The 12,386-nt window shown below is 39.5% G+C and overlaps 1 protein-coding gene across 2 annotated transcripts in view; it reads right to left on the bottom strand.

The window, feature by feature from the left end:
* The window catches only part of arhgap10 (Rho GTPase activating protein 10), a 55,089-nt gene that overhangs the window by 23,698 nt on the left and 19,005 nt on the right, over positions 1-12,386 (bottom strand). For both annotated transcript variants that reach the window (XM_034231456.1, XM_034231457.1), the window contains exons 2-14: positions 9,518-9,613; positions 9,200-9,261; positions 7,755-7,826; positions 7,431-7,532; positions 5,366-5,476; positions 5,071-5,175; positions 4,305-4,434; positions 3,519-3,625; positions 3,260-3,354; positions 2,491-2,572; positions 2,256-2,298; positions 2,090-2,158; positions 1,524-1,598 (exon numbers count right to left, since the gene is read on the bottom strand). In XM_034231456.1, the coding sequence (XP_034087347.1) occupies positions 1,524-1,598; positions 2,090-2,158; positions 2,256-2,298; positions 2,491-2,572; positions 3,260-3,354; positions 3,519-3,625; positions 4,305-4,434; positions 5,071-5,175; positions 5,366-5,476; positions 7,431-7,532; positions 7,755-7,826; positions 9,200-9,261; positions 9,518-9,613 (1,149 nt within the window). The remainder of the gene's footprint in view (positions 1-1,523; positions 1,599-2,089; positions 2,159-2,255; positions 2,299-2,490; positions 2,573-3,259; positions 3,355-3,518; positions 3,626-4,304; positions 4,435-5,070; positions 5,176-5,365; positions 5,477-7,430; positions 7,533-7,754; positions 7,827-9,199; positions 9,262-9,517; positions 9,614-12,386) is intronic.

Below are 12,386 nucleotides of genomic sequence, written 5' to 3'. Positions count from 1 at the left end.
TTACCGGTCTAAATTATGAGAATGTGGAATTGAACAGGTAGTTCTTCATTCCTCACATCTTTCCTCAAATGTGCCTCGCTCTGCAAGTATATCTATAGAACTAAGACGTCTTACTCAGCAGCTGTGATAGCCATATCCCATCAAACCTTTACTCCCTTGCCTCAGCCCACTTGTACTTCCTGGTAAGTTGTTTCCTGACACTCAATAGGTGCTGCTCTCTTTGATTTGACTGTATATGATGGGAAACTTGTTTTCTATCACTGTTCTCTTTGATTGGACCCTGGCCATGTCGGTGGGTGAGAGAGATGAAAAGGAGGAGGAGTGGGAGGACCAAAGTCTTTCTTAAGGGTTTAAAGCTCACTGCACCCACTCACTGTGAACAGTTGAATGCATGAAAGGTTTGCAAACGTTTTGGTTTTTTGTAGAAGTAGTACTACTTCTGTCATTTCAGGGATAACATCTAAGTTGTGTTTCAGGCCATCTAATAATCAGGCAGTGAAGCAAACATTTAAAGTGTAAGTATTATCTGTATTTTCCCCCTTATTCACAATATTATGTGGAATGTCAAGCCCACAGACGAACACAATGTTCATACTGCACATATTTCTTGTTTCATATTTTATATCCTATAATTCATTCATAGCATTCTATTTCCATGTAAATTACTGCTTTATTTTATTGCTATTTAACTATATTGTATTACGGTGTCCATGAAGATTTCTTGTTTTATATTTGATGTCTGCACCATGACATCAAGTCAAATTCCTCGTATGTGTGAACCTACCTGGCAATAAACCTGTTTCTGATTCTGAACACTTATTTCACTATACTCTGGCTTTAAAAAACTTTTAAGAGTGCAGCAGCAGAGTGTTAATGGAGTCCACAGCATGAGTCGGCACGTTGTGGGGCTGGATTTGGAGAGGAAGCTGAGACAGGCTGACGGCTGCCTGAGTTTGTTGTCATTCTGAACACAGAGCTGAAAGTGAGCTGGTGTCTGGTAGAGACGGCAGGGAACCAGAGAGCAGACAGCGAGCAATAGAAAGGACAGAGGACAAGCTCGATAGAAAAAGGACTTGAGTGAAAGGGATTCAAGACGAGTGAGAGAAACTGAGAAAAAGGACCGATAAACTAAGCCAGCCACGTGTGCTAGAGGCAGTTTTTAGGGGTGTGTTAATGGATCAAAAGCCAAAAAGGGCGGGAGGGGTGCTGTCTGGCTGTCTGGGGGATATTCAACTAAATTAATTAAAGTTTAGATAAACCCCAAGCACTTGTTGCACTTTAAAGAGACATGGTTCTGTTTGGATGAGTCATGGGTCGATTGTCAGGAAGTATATTTTTAATATCAACTCGACAGTCACATCCATTATGTCAACACACTCAATTCACTGCGAGCAACCTAACATCACAGAGAAAGTGCAGTATAGCTTGTAAATTCAGCTTTTAATTTTACTAAGCTCTTAACGGGAACTCTCTATGCAAAATACATTTCAAAGGCAGAAAGAACAGAAAATAATTTGACTTACCAATCATTAATGAGAGGAGCTTCTGGACCTTGGAGGATACCCCAACAACTCTGTACAGGCCTTGGTCATTAATACCTGATAGATAATTCCAAAAAAAAACGTTATTTGTATAGCACTCATCTTAATAAAGTTGAAAAATTGACAGAATATTATATGATATACATACACACAACGACAACCCTGTTTTTGTTTATGGAAACTATATATCAGATATAAGAATATGTCAATCAAATTCAGTGAGATAAACATTTGCATAAAGAAATGTTGCATGACTTTTGTAAAAGCTTTTTTCCCCAATGGAAAAGACGTCAGATGAGCGTGAGAACATGAGCCAATTGAATAAGAACTTCAGTGCTACACAGTGAAATCATTAGTATTATATGCAGTGACACTTCCTGCAGTACCTGCCACTCTGCCTTGTTTCAACGTTGGAGCAAGTGTGCCCCCTTGTGAACAGATAACGATACTGCACGCATGTTACCGTAACTGTCCACCAATTCTCATGTCATATATAGTATCCTCCAATTAAAACTGAGCCTTTCTTTATATACATATGTGAAGCTCACCTCTCGTCTCTATGGCGCTGATAGAGTTCTTCATAAAACTCAAACCCACTTCGTCCAGCTGGGCATCAACTGCAGCAGGAAGAACAAAAACAAAAACCAACAACTGTTAAGAGAATTACTGATATTCATCTACAGATACAAAGTCTAGTACAACTAGATGTCTTACTTCCTCTTTCTTTGGAATAAGTCCTCCCAAGATAGTGTCCAAACTGTAAAAGAAAATAACATCATCATGACTATTTCAAGTTGATCAAGTATGCTCAAACCTTGTGTAAGGCAGGGAATTGCAGGTATATGGAAGTGTATTGAAGTAAAAAGACGGCAGTGAAACAGAATACAGTGAGGCTACATGAGTAGAGTGTGAGTGGTAGATGATGACAGAGTGCAGGCAGCTGACTCACAGGTTCCTTGCCACCCATGGCCTCCATCCAAAACTTGTGGTCATCCTCTGACAGAGCCTGTACTGTTAGCACAGTGCCGGGCCTGTAAAAACACCACACCACATTAACATTAGACAAAGCCTGGGAGGAACAGTACAGTAAGGCGTTAGAGGATGACAGTGTCAATATCAAAATGATGGAATGAGTTTAGGACACATGCACCTTTGAAGTGCAGCAACAAATGTAATCCCTATTAGTCATCCAAGCTGGTTTATGAGACATGGGACCAGGTGGATATCAGGTTTCTCATCTCAATCAGAATGAATGTGAGGACTCGTGTTTCCATACTAAATGTGGGGTATTGCTTTTCTATTTATACAACAGAAAAAGGGCAGGGTAGAGTCAAGTTAAGACAAACTTAGGTGTCTATTCCTGTAGGGCACAGCAGGGTGTGACAAATCCTCCAAGCGAAGTGTGTGTGGGCAGCTTTCCGACACAAATCCTGCTCTCCTTACCCTCTGCAATCCAACTCACTTAGCAGTAACTGAAACAGCGAGTGTGAGGAGCTAAGATCTTTAGCAAGACTGTTCATGTGGAATATCAGATAATATATGTGCTCTTTGGACAAGGCACATGGGTTTTTGTTGTTTTCACTAATATTAAAGTCATCCAAGAGAAACTTTCAAAGACGAAATATGACATTTAGACATGGACAAATGAATAACTGCAACTACAAGCATAATACAAATACAGTGTTTATTTAAAAACAGTGTTTCAGGTGGTGACGTACCGGTCTGTTATGTCGAGTTCTAAGCAGAACCTCCTGTCCAACACGTCTGTCGTTTTGCGGAGACAGGATTTAAGCGTGACGGACTCAGTCTCACCCTGAAAACAAAAGACCAAACTTTACTGTACAGAATGTTGTAATGACAAAAAGTAATAAAGATAGCACGGCATTTGAAAAATCAAACATTGCAAAGTGGCTGAGATATGATAGAAATAGTTTGCTATTGATAACCCAAGATTCTATTTGTTCTATGACTACTCACAATCTTGCCACCAGATCTGTGGTCAAAGGTCACCATGTGCAGGATCTTCTGCTCTTTGACAAACGTGGAGTAACGCTTCACCCAACTTGAGCCAAAGGGAGGTGGTCCTGGGGAAAAAGGGATGTAAAACAGACATTCAACTTGAGCTGTGACGTTAAAGTACAATTTCATGCAAAACGATGTTCTTTCCAGCCTCTCAAATACTGCATATATATTCCCTTCTTTTCTCACTATATCAAATGTAACTGAATGTTTTTTGTGTTTTAGACATTATCTTGGACTTGGACATATGTAGTGCTTTACATGGACCAAACAAATAATGGTTTAAAAAAGTGAATTACCTGCAGATTAATTGACTATGAAAATAATTGAAGCTTCACATTCAACACTATTTAGGTCAGGAAGTGGAGCCAAAATAACAACTCTTTTACATGGTCTGTTTTTTAGGAATATTCTGCAGATGCATCAGACTGCATGACGCTGTTTAGATTTGCATTTGAACATGGATGTTTTATTCATATTGGGAATGAAAGAACATCACTTTTCTGTCCAGAATTGCACTCAAGAACACGTTAGATAACGTCAATAACAACATACAGTAAGTACAAAAAACAAGTTGTGTTTTTCAAAATCCCCTTTGGACCATGACATAGGGCGGTGTATTTTTGGAGAGTTTGTCATGTGTTCAAGCCTTGACTTCATTTCCTTGCAGTAGAGTGTGTGTTATGAATGGGCGTAATATGACTCCCAATATTAAAATACATGAGAACTATAAAAAGGTCTTACGTTTTTCCTGAACATAGAGGTAGCCTTCGAAGCTGATAGCGCTCGTCTGTCTGTAATCCTGAGGTGCCTCCCTTATCCTCTTCATCAGCTCGTACACCTCTGACCGCGTGCCCTCAAATCGACTCCTCGTCTGGGGGGGGGAAGCAAACACATGCTCCAGGAAGTCACTTCCTGATGCTCAGCGATTAGGTAGGACGACCTTGCTAATGAGAGGTCGCTGCAAATCAAAACATATGAGCTTCCCTTGGAAACCCCTTTTATTTCCATGAAATCAGTTGAGTGCTTGGTAGTTCTCTAAATCTAAGAATGAAACTGAGATATGACTCTAATGGCACTGCATAAAAGAAACCAAACTGATAGAGGTACGTAGTGAACAGGTGGTTGAAAAAAAGGTAAAACATGTATCAGAATCTTTTCTCAGGAGTTGGTGGCCAAAATGGAGACGAAAAGGCAAGTCAATATTGGACTTGTATCTGACGGATTGACAGAGAGAGAAGTCCAAAGGCCCATGAAGCTCTGTTTGGAGCTTTATTGTTAATGTTAGGTAGGAATGATTTTTTAAGTACCATGGGAACTTTATAAACTGTTATGAAGGTTTTATTACATGGGCCCTCTCTGCCCTTGAGGTATCAAGATTGTTCAAATGTCCCTCCGAATCATATAACGCTCAACATGTTTTCTATTCGTAAGGTAAATCACATATAGAGGCAATTGTTGTCATTGTCATTGCCTCATCCTGTCCAAAGTACAGATATAACCTTCTTACATTCTGAATATTGATCTGCAGAGCTCTTTTATAATGGTCAAAGTCCTTGGCGAGCTCGAAGCCCTGATGATAGAAGGTGAAGACTGTCTGAAAGAAGGCCAGCATCTAGAAAGATCACAACACAGGGAACAAATGATAAGAGAAGTTAATCCAAAGAGTCAGCAAGTGAAAGAGAAACTCATAACAAAATCACTTCTAACCTAACCCCATGTGACATATCCTATACTGCCCTTCACTTTTATTAAACTGAAAAAGACAAGCCACGTCAGTGCTGACACTGAGCTGCGTCACTCACCGGCTCCACACACTCAAACTTCTTTCTCTCCTGGATCTCCTGCAGTTTGCACACATATTCCAGTGACTCCTCCTGAAAGTGCAGCCTCACGTTTTCCACCTGGAGGTCTGCCTGTGGAGGTGGAGAACACACACAGTGATGATTACAGAGGGACGCATGGAAGCAAAGAAGAAACATTATGATCACTGCGATACAGTGTCATTTGAGGTTTCGCCCTGTTATGGCACTATGCTGTTTGTTCTAATGTGATCTCTCATAAATCTTTCACTGAAATTGTTTAAACAATTATAACTGTTTTATTCATTATAACTATTTATTTTTGGTATTTCATAGTAACTCGATATTTTTGCTTTTTAATTCAGATTGCGTGAAAGTTGTATATGCTTGTTTGCATTGTTTGTGTTTAATGTTGTGCTGCATTTTCATCCTAATGAGACTTTTACCTTGTCAAATTCTTGCTAAGGGATATTATAGTTGGTTGGTTGGTTAGTGCTCTACCAAATATTCAAAACATTGTTCTATATATAGCTCCAAATAACAGGTTCGTCTCAGAGGGCTGCATAATCTTTTCAACATACAACACCCTCTGTCCTTATACTTTTGAATCTGATGAAAATAGTATATACTAAAATACCCCAAAAACTGTAACAGCAAAACAGAATATTCCAAAAATTCCTCAAGAATACTAACGAAAGTGCAACAAAAGAAGATTCCTCTGCTGAACTGACGTGTATAGACAGAGGACACAGTCAACTGTAACAATGGGGCAATTTAGAGTTGCTAGTTAATCTACAGCAACCTGCCTTTCTTTGCACTGTGGGAAGCACCCAGAGCACCCAGACGGGGGCAAGACGGGGGTGGGGGAGATTTGTTTACTTTTTGCTGTGAGAGGAGGACAACGCAAACTACTGTGCCATCCCAGAAGTACAGTGAACATCAAAGAACTGCTGAGTAGCAATGCTTGAATATAGAAGGAATACAATATAGCATTTATTAATGTATACTTTATTACGGTATACCCAGATTTGTAATGTAACACAACTAAAGCAACTTTAATACGTAATAAACCTAAAGCAGAATAACTGGTTGATATCCTCTCAAACTTAAAGTCAACTACTGATAAGTGTCACTTTGTATACACTTTGAGTAAGATCTAAGTAGCCAATAATGCAAGTCAACACTTTTACATTTGAAGAATATTACGAATATTTGTGAAATAATAAATAAAAGATTTATTAAAAACCATAAATAAATGGTCTTTTACTTGTGTGACACTATCCTCGTATTGGTTACAATGTTGGTGACATTCTTATGTAGACAAAAACGTACAGTATGTAAACACAACAGGCAACATCGAGGACAGCAGCAATTATTAAGGTCAGTCAATATATTACATAATATGTCAATAAGGTAATTAGCATGACAGGCCTAAGTTAACATACTGACTTACATAATATATGCTTCTGTTTATCGAGTTGCATTTAAAACTGTGGCAGTGTTGTGGCCAGGAACATATCACAGGGTCTATTTATTCAAGTCGGATAGAAATCAGTGTTGGTGTTCCACAGGAGTCACAGAGAACAGAACAGCCTGCAGTCATGACGTCAACCACTTCAAGTGTCCTCACTGCTTGTGTATATAACATATGGGTACTGTAAGCCTTAAATGGCTACATGGCATGGCAAAGACAAGATGGAAAAAAAACATAGTTTAGTGTAGGTTGCTAAATCCTCCACATATAAAATGTCCATGTCATGGTACTGTAGCATGGATTGTTCCCTAAGCTACAGCAATCAAGTTTGACCTTGGCAGTACAGCTAAAGTGAGCACACATTTCCTTTTGATACAAGCCAGGAAAACTGTTGCTGCAAGGCATGTCAGTGGAAACCCACATGGTCCAGAAGGCTTTGCAGCGAGGCACTTCCCCCATGGCACCAGAGGCCGAAATCAAAAACAGGGACTTTCAAACTAAACAAAGTACTGTTTTGTCTCTTTTGCCGTCATAATGAATTGCTTTTCTGCATGTCACATATATGTGTTGGATAGTTTAGGCAAGGATAAATACCTCTTGTAGCTGGGGCTCTTTCTTCTTTGCCGACATATTCAGAAGCTTTTCCAGAGAGCTGTAGTACTTCTCTGTTTCTTTCTCATACCTCTTTCTTTCCGCCTGAGAAAGATAGTGGAGTAAAAGCAGAAAGGGAAAACAAAAAAACTTGATTAATGTTGAGGACAAAGGAGTCAAAACTGTTATTGGTACAATTCATTTGCTATTGCCATCCAACTGTAAAATATGGATTTGTTAAGAATCATTAGAGTACACCAAGCAAACAAATGGATCAACTAAGAGCTAAACCACACATGTTGGGAACAAATAAACATCATACATTACCCTTACTACACCAAGATGGTATTTCCTGAACTTCTCCAGGGGTTTCATTAAGGTTTCTGTGATGTTTCTCATCTAAACAAGGAACGGAGAACATAATAAAGCCTTCATTATAGCGCAAGTCAATGAAAACCCCCATTGATATTTCATACTGTGTGACACAAAGGTTTTTCCAGCTTGTTTTGACACCAGTAAAGAATGGCTGGTACTAAATGACATACATAAAATGACATCATTATTGGTTGTTTGATGGAGTAACAATTTAACAATTATTTTAAACCAAAATTAAAATCCAATAGTGTATTAGGGAACTGTGACACCCCTAATAACTATTGTTAATAATAGATTTTTTTCTTCCAGTAATGAAATGAATGGATTCTTCTTCATTCCTCCAGTGCTTCTGCTATGCTGGCTGTAAGACATGTCTGTGCCTGCACAGCCATCCTACCTTTCCTAACTGTGCACTGTGATGTCATCCCACTATGCTGAGCAGGGTGTTTACCATTATGATCTGAGCCAGGCGCTACAACAGTCATCTCAGTCGGCTTCTGATGATGGGCCCTAACCTCAGACTCTACAGACAGACATTACAACACAAGGGCTGTTCATGGAAAGTACCAAACACTCAATTGTTGATCTCTGTCAGAAGAAGAGGAATGTATTTCTTAAGAAAGTATTCAACACTATCTCTTGCCATCAAACTACTACGGAATCTTCAAATGAGGAGCTTTTACAAGTGTATTACATAACATCTACAGATCACAAATAAATCACAAGACAAGAGGGTGCATCATGTCTTTTATCACAGATGTCATAGCGACACTTACACAACACTTCAGGGTTGGATTCGTCACCATTAAAACCAGGCTTCCTTTAATAACTCTGTAACTTCCTCCATATTGGTTGTGTGATTTCAGTGGTTTACAAATTAGCAACCTTGACAACGCTCTCGATGCAGGAGCTGTTTTTATGGTGGTGTGTCTTAATGGGCTATATTGTAGCGGACATGTTGACAGTAGTAGCTTCTGTGAATCCGTCTTGGTATTTAAAGCTTGGTTGTAATAAAGTGGATTCTGTTCTTTCTGCAGCCACTCCCAGGCTGTGTGACAGTGACCCTTAGACAGGCACAAAGGGAGGAACTGCTTGAACACTATTCATAATACTTATACACTCTCAAGGGAACAGATATGTGCTGCCTGCTTGATGATTGGGCTGTATTGGACCTTGGAGGAAATTATATTATGAGTATCTGTCTGGATCTCTGGCAGATGACAGAGGCAGACATTAATAGATGCAAGTTCCAAATATGGGCAGTAATAGGTGTAGGCTGGTTGGCAATGCACACACTGCAAACAGACAAGGTTAAACAATCCATGTGCAATACACCACAGACACACACACAGGTATTTCCACTGGCTTTCAAGCAGGTTCAAACTGGTTGCACTCACCATCAGCTCTCTTTGGTCTTCGAGGTTCTTGAGGAATGAGGAGAACTCTTGCAAAGATTCATCTGAAGAAAAAAAAATCAATCATCGTAATAAATACAGTTATATATTCACACACACACACACACACACACAAAAGTACTGTAGCTTAAAATACATTATGATTAACAGCTGTTCCCAACACAGATGCACATCAAAAACTGCTCTTAATTTGCTGCTGGAGAAAGAACTGTAAATAAACAGATACAGGGCAAGTCTGCGCAGTGGTGACAAAGCCTAGTGGTTAGTTTCCATCATGTGAGGCGGTGAAACCACACTTACCGATACACTTCTCATCATCCGTCTTTGCATCGCCAATATATTCAAACTGAAACTCTCCCAGGTTCTGCGCGAACTTTCGCTGTGCCATCCCAAGCTCTGCAAGAAAATAGAAAAAACATTACAATCATTGCATTTAAAAGGATGCAGAATGCTAAATATATTTTTTCTAAATGTTCTTAACAAAAAAAGCAAAAAACATAAGCAATCGAGAAAAGGAGGTCGATGCTTCACACGGAGTTAACCACTTTGCAAACATCCTGTTTGTCAGCAGTCGGACGAACAGGATGTCAAACTCGGAGGCCAGGTACCACAAGTTGGCACATGCCAAAAGAGAGCAAAGTATATTGAATCATCTGTTTGACAGTCATAGCTAACACAAATAATCAGAAGATAAATAGTATGATGCTTGATAGCCTCAGAAATCAGTTGATAGTATACCTTTGGGTTGCTAAATATAAGCAATTAATTTCAATGTAAGTTTATAAATAGTATGTTTGTCTTGTTCCGCTGATATACACTAATGTAATGTACTGTTGTATCAGTCTTAGGCTTAGTCCTTTCTTAAACAATCATTGCATTAGCAACACAGGTAAGTATAGTCTTTTACTAAAACCACTAAAGTATATTCTTACTTGGTTAATATCACAAACTATTTTCAGATATTGATTTAGATGTGTTTCTACAGCACAGATGACAAACAAAAATCTAATTGCAATCTTAGCATAAGTAAACCTTATATTTAAATGAATAGCACTAGAGATGTCCCGATCTGATCACGTGATTGGGGATCGGAGCCGATCACGTAATTTTCAAAAGATTGGAATCGGGAGGAAAAAAAATCGGGGATCGGATTTTTTATTTTTTTTTATAAAATATTTATATTATTTTATTTAATGTTACAAAACGAAAATGACCATGTTCACGTCTTAAAGTCATCCTGAGGTCTTAGTTTTGGTTTAAAATTACACAATACCATGTATGTGTTGCTTATTTTGGCTTGTTTTCAGACCTGATTGCTTATTTCTCTCAAATCTGGCAACAGAGTGGGCGCAGTGTCTAATAGTAGCAGTAAGCTAACGAGAGGCTTCGTTCAGCTGGTGACTCGGGAGTCGGGACAGAGCAAATGTCAGGAGTTTGGAAGTATTATAAAATTGAAAGCGAAGGCAGTGTAACAGCCAGACGCAATGTTTGCAAGGCGGAGGTTCCGCGTGGTGGAAAGAACAGAGCTACGTTCAACACGACCAATCTAATACGCCACCTGAAAAACAAATACCAACAACAACACGACGAGTACACTGCGGCCACTCAGGTAACGGCACTGAAACAACCGACACTTTCAGAGACTTTTAAAAGGAAAGAGAAACTGCCCCAGAACAGTGAAAAGGCCAACAAAAAAAACAGCCAAGATATCTGAATTCATCGCGTTGGATGACCAGCCGTTATCTGTTACCTTTTTTTTTCTCTTAATGCATTGCATAAAGATCGGATCGGGAAAAATCGGTATCGGCAGATTGTCAAAATCAAATGATCGGAATCGGATTGGGAGCAAAAAAAGGTGATCGGGACATCCCTATATAGCACAGCTTTTATCAAATGAAAGAAACAAAAGCAGTAACCAGCATCTTTGCTCCTCATGCCAGATGTAATGAGGCAGATGGGAGGATTTCATAACAAAACAGGCTTAAACCTTCTGGAAAGACCATGATCTTCTCTCTGAGGAGTGCGCTCACTCAATAAGCTAACCCTGAATTATCCCCTGGATCTGCATTACAACTATTTCAGATTTTGATGATATTTAAGTCCAGCGTCCTCTACAGCCCTTGCATACACAGCAAAACAAGTCTATTTCCAAACAGTGAAGAGATTCCCTGAGGTGGGATCTCTGACCCACGGCCGTCCCCTAGGGAAGCATGACAGAATGTGGCAGGGGTATTTTAAGACTAGAGCTGTGCAGTATACTGAGGAGCAGTGTCATTGGATTTGGCAGATAGCTGGGGCTCTATTGAGAACAATAAAACGGAGCTATACAACTGAAAAGAGCTCTGCACACATCTGTATCTGCGACAGAATCACTCCACAGCTGGCTGGAATGTAGAGCTGCAACTAATGAGATCATATTTTATACAAAGTCATTTTACAAAATAATCTCTTTCCAGTATAAGAAAAAGGGTTACATTCATGAGAAATAGCTGTAATTACTTTCAGGAGTGATTTTATCAAACTTCTTCATATAAAACCAGAACAGTTTTGCAACAGAGGAAAATACATTAGTTTGTTCGCTCATTGTTGGAAAAACCTTTAAAAATGATGAACCCATTGGTAAACTTATGGATTTTCTGTTCCCAAAGAAAGGTCCCGGACTGGATTTAAAGTGGGAATGTTGCAGCTATGCATATTGGGCCACAAGGCCATACATGAGCCTCTGTGACTTAGAAATCAGGCTTAGCTTAATGCTGCAGAGGCCATCCAATATATTCTGATATTTTATAGAAAAAGCCCTGTATTTTCAATAACTAAACAATTACTCTCGACCTTTGCAAATGTGGGATTTTTTTCAATAAAGATTACAATAAAATGTAATTACAACATTTGTTTTATTTGCCCAGTTTATTTCTATCCATGTCTACCCTGCCAACACATCCTCACTCCCAGGTCGGCCTATGTTGACGTTATGTCAAGTCCTGTGTCGGCTTTTTCCAACGCAAGGGGGGGGGCCTTAGCGTCCATTTTCAACGCAAGGGGGGGGCCCTTAGCGTCCATTTTCAGCTTTCCGGGATGTCCATATGCTTCTATGGACGCTCATGGAAGCACGGCGTTCGTTTGTGTCGGCTGCCCTTAAAGGCAATGTGAGCGTCCATTCTCATTGGAT

The sequence above is a fragment of the Gymnodraco acuticeps genome, unplaced genomic scaffold (assembly GCF_902827175.1).
Source record: "Gymnodraco acuticeps unplaced genomic scaffold, fGymAcu1.1, whole genome shotgun sequence".
Taxonomy (NCBI): Eukaryota; Metazoa; Chordata; class Actinopteri; order Perciformes; family Bathydraconidae; genus Gymnodraco; species Gymnodraco acuticeps.
Note: the sequence above shows the minus strand (reverse complement) of the source record. Positions and strands in the feature narration are given on the sequence as shown.